The following is a 239-nucleotide window of genomic DNA, read 5'->3' as shown; positions in this document are numbered from 1 at the left end:
GCGAAGAGATAAGTAGATATAGAGCGAACATGTCCCTGCATGGTCGATAACCGATAAGATACGAGTATACACTAATAAAGCCAAGCCAAGCCGGCTGAAACCATTCATCTGGCAGTCTGTTGGTGAACAGCATGTCTTCCTTGCTACAATACGACGGCCTCCCCCTGGGAGCTGGAACACAAGAAAAAAGTGAGAAAGAGAGAGATTCGTGCAGTGTGTTGTGTCTTTGGAAAATCGTG

At 46.4% G+C, this 239-nt stretch overlaps 1 protein-coding gene across 1 annotated transcript in view; it reads left to right on the top strand.

Moving 5' to 3' along the window:
* Positions 1 to 43: 43 nt before the first annotated feature.
* The window catches only part of LOC119587735 (baculoviral IAP repeat-containing protein 7-B-like), a 4607-nt gene continuing 4411 nt past the window's right edge, over positions 44 to 239 (top strand). Inside the window, exon 1 of the mRNA XM_037936422.1 lies at positions 44 to 189. Coding sequence (XP_037792350.1) covers positions 132 to 189 — 58 coding nt within the window. The 5' untranslated portion in view covers positions 44 to 131. The remainder of the gene's footprint in view (positions 190 to 239) is intronic.

This window comes from Penaeus monodon, chromosome 23 (genome assembly GCF_015228065.2).
Source record: "Penaeus monodon isolate SGIC_2016 chromosome 23, NSTDA_Pmon_1, whole genome shotgun sequence".
In the NCBI taxonomy this organism is placed as follows: Eukaryota; Metazoa; Arthropoda; class Malacostraca; order Decapoda; family Penaeidae; genus Penaeus; species Penaeus monodon.
Note: the sequence above shows the minus strand (reverse complement) of the source record. Positions and strands in the feature narration are given on the sequence as shown.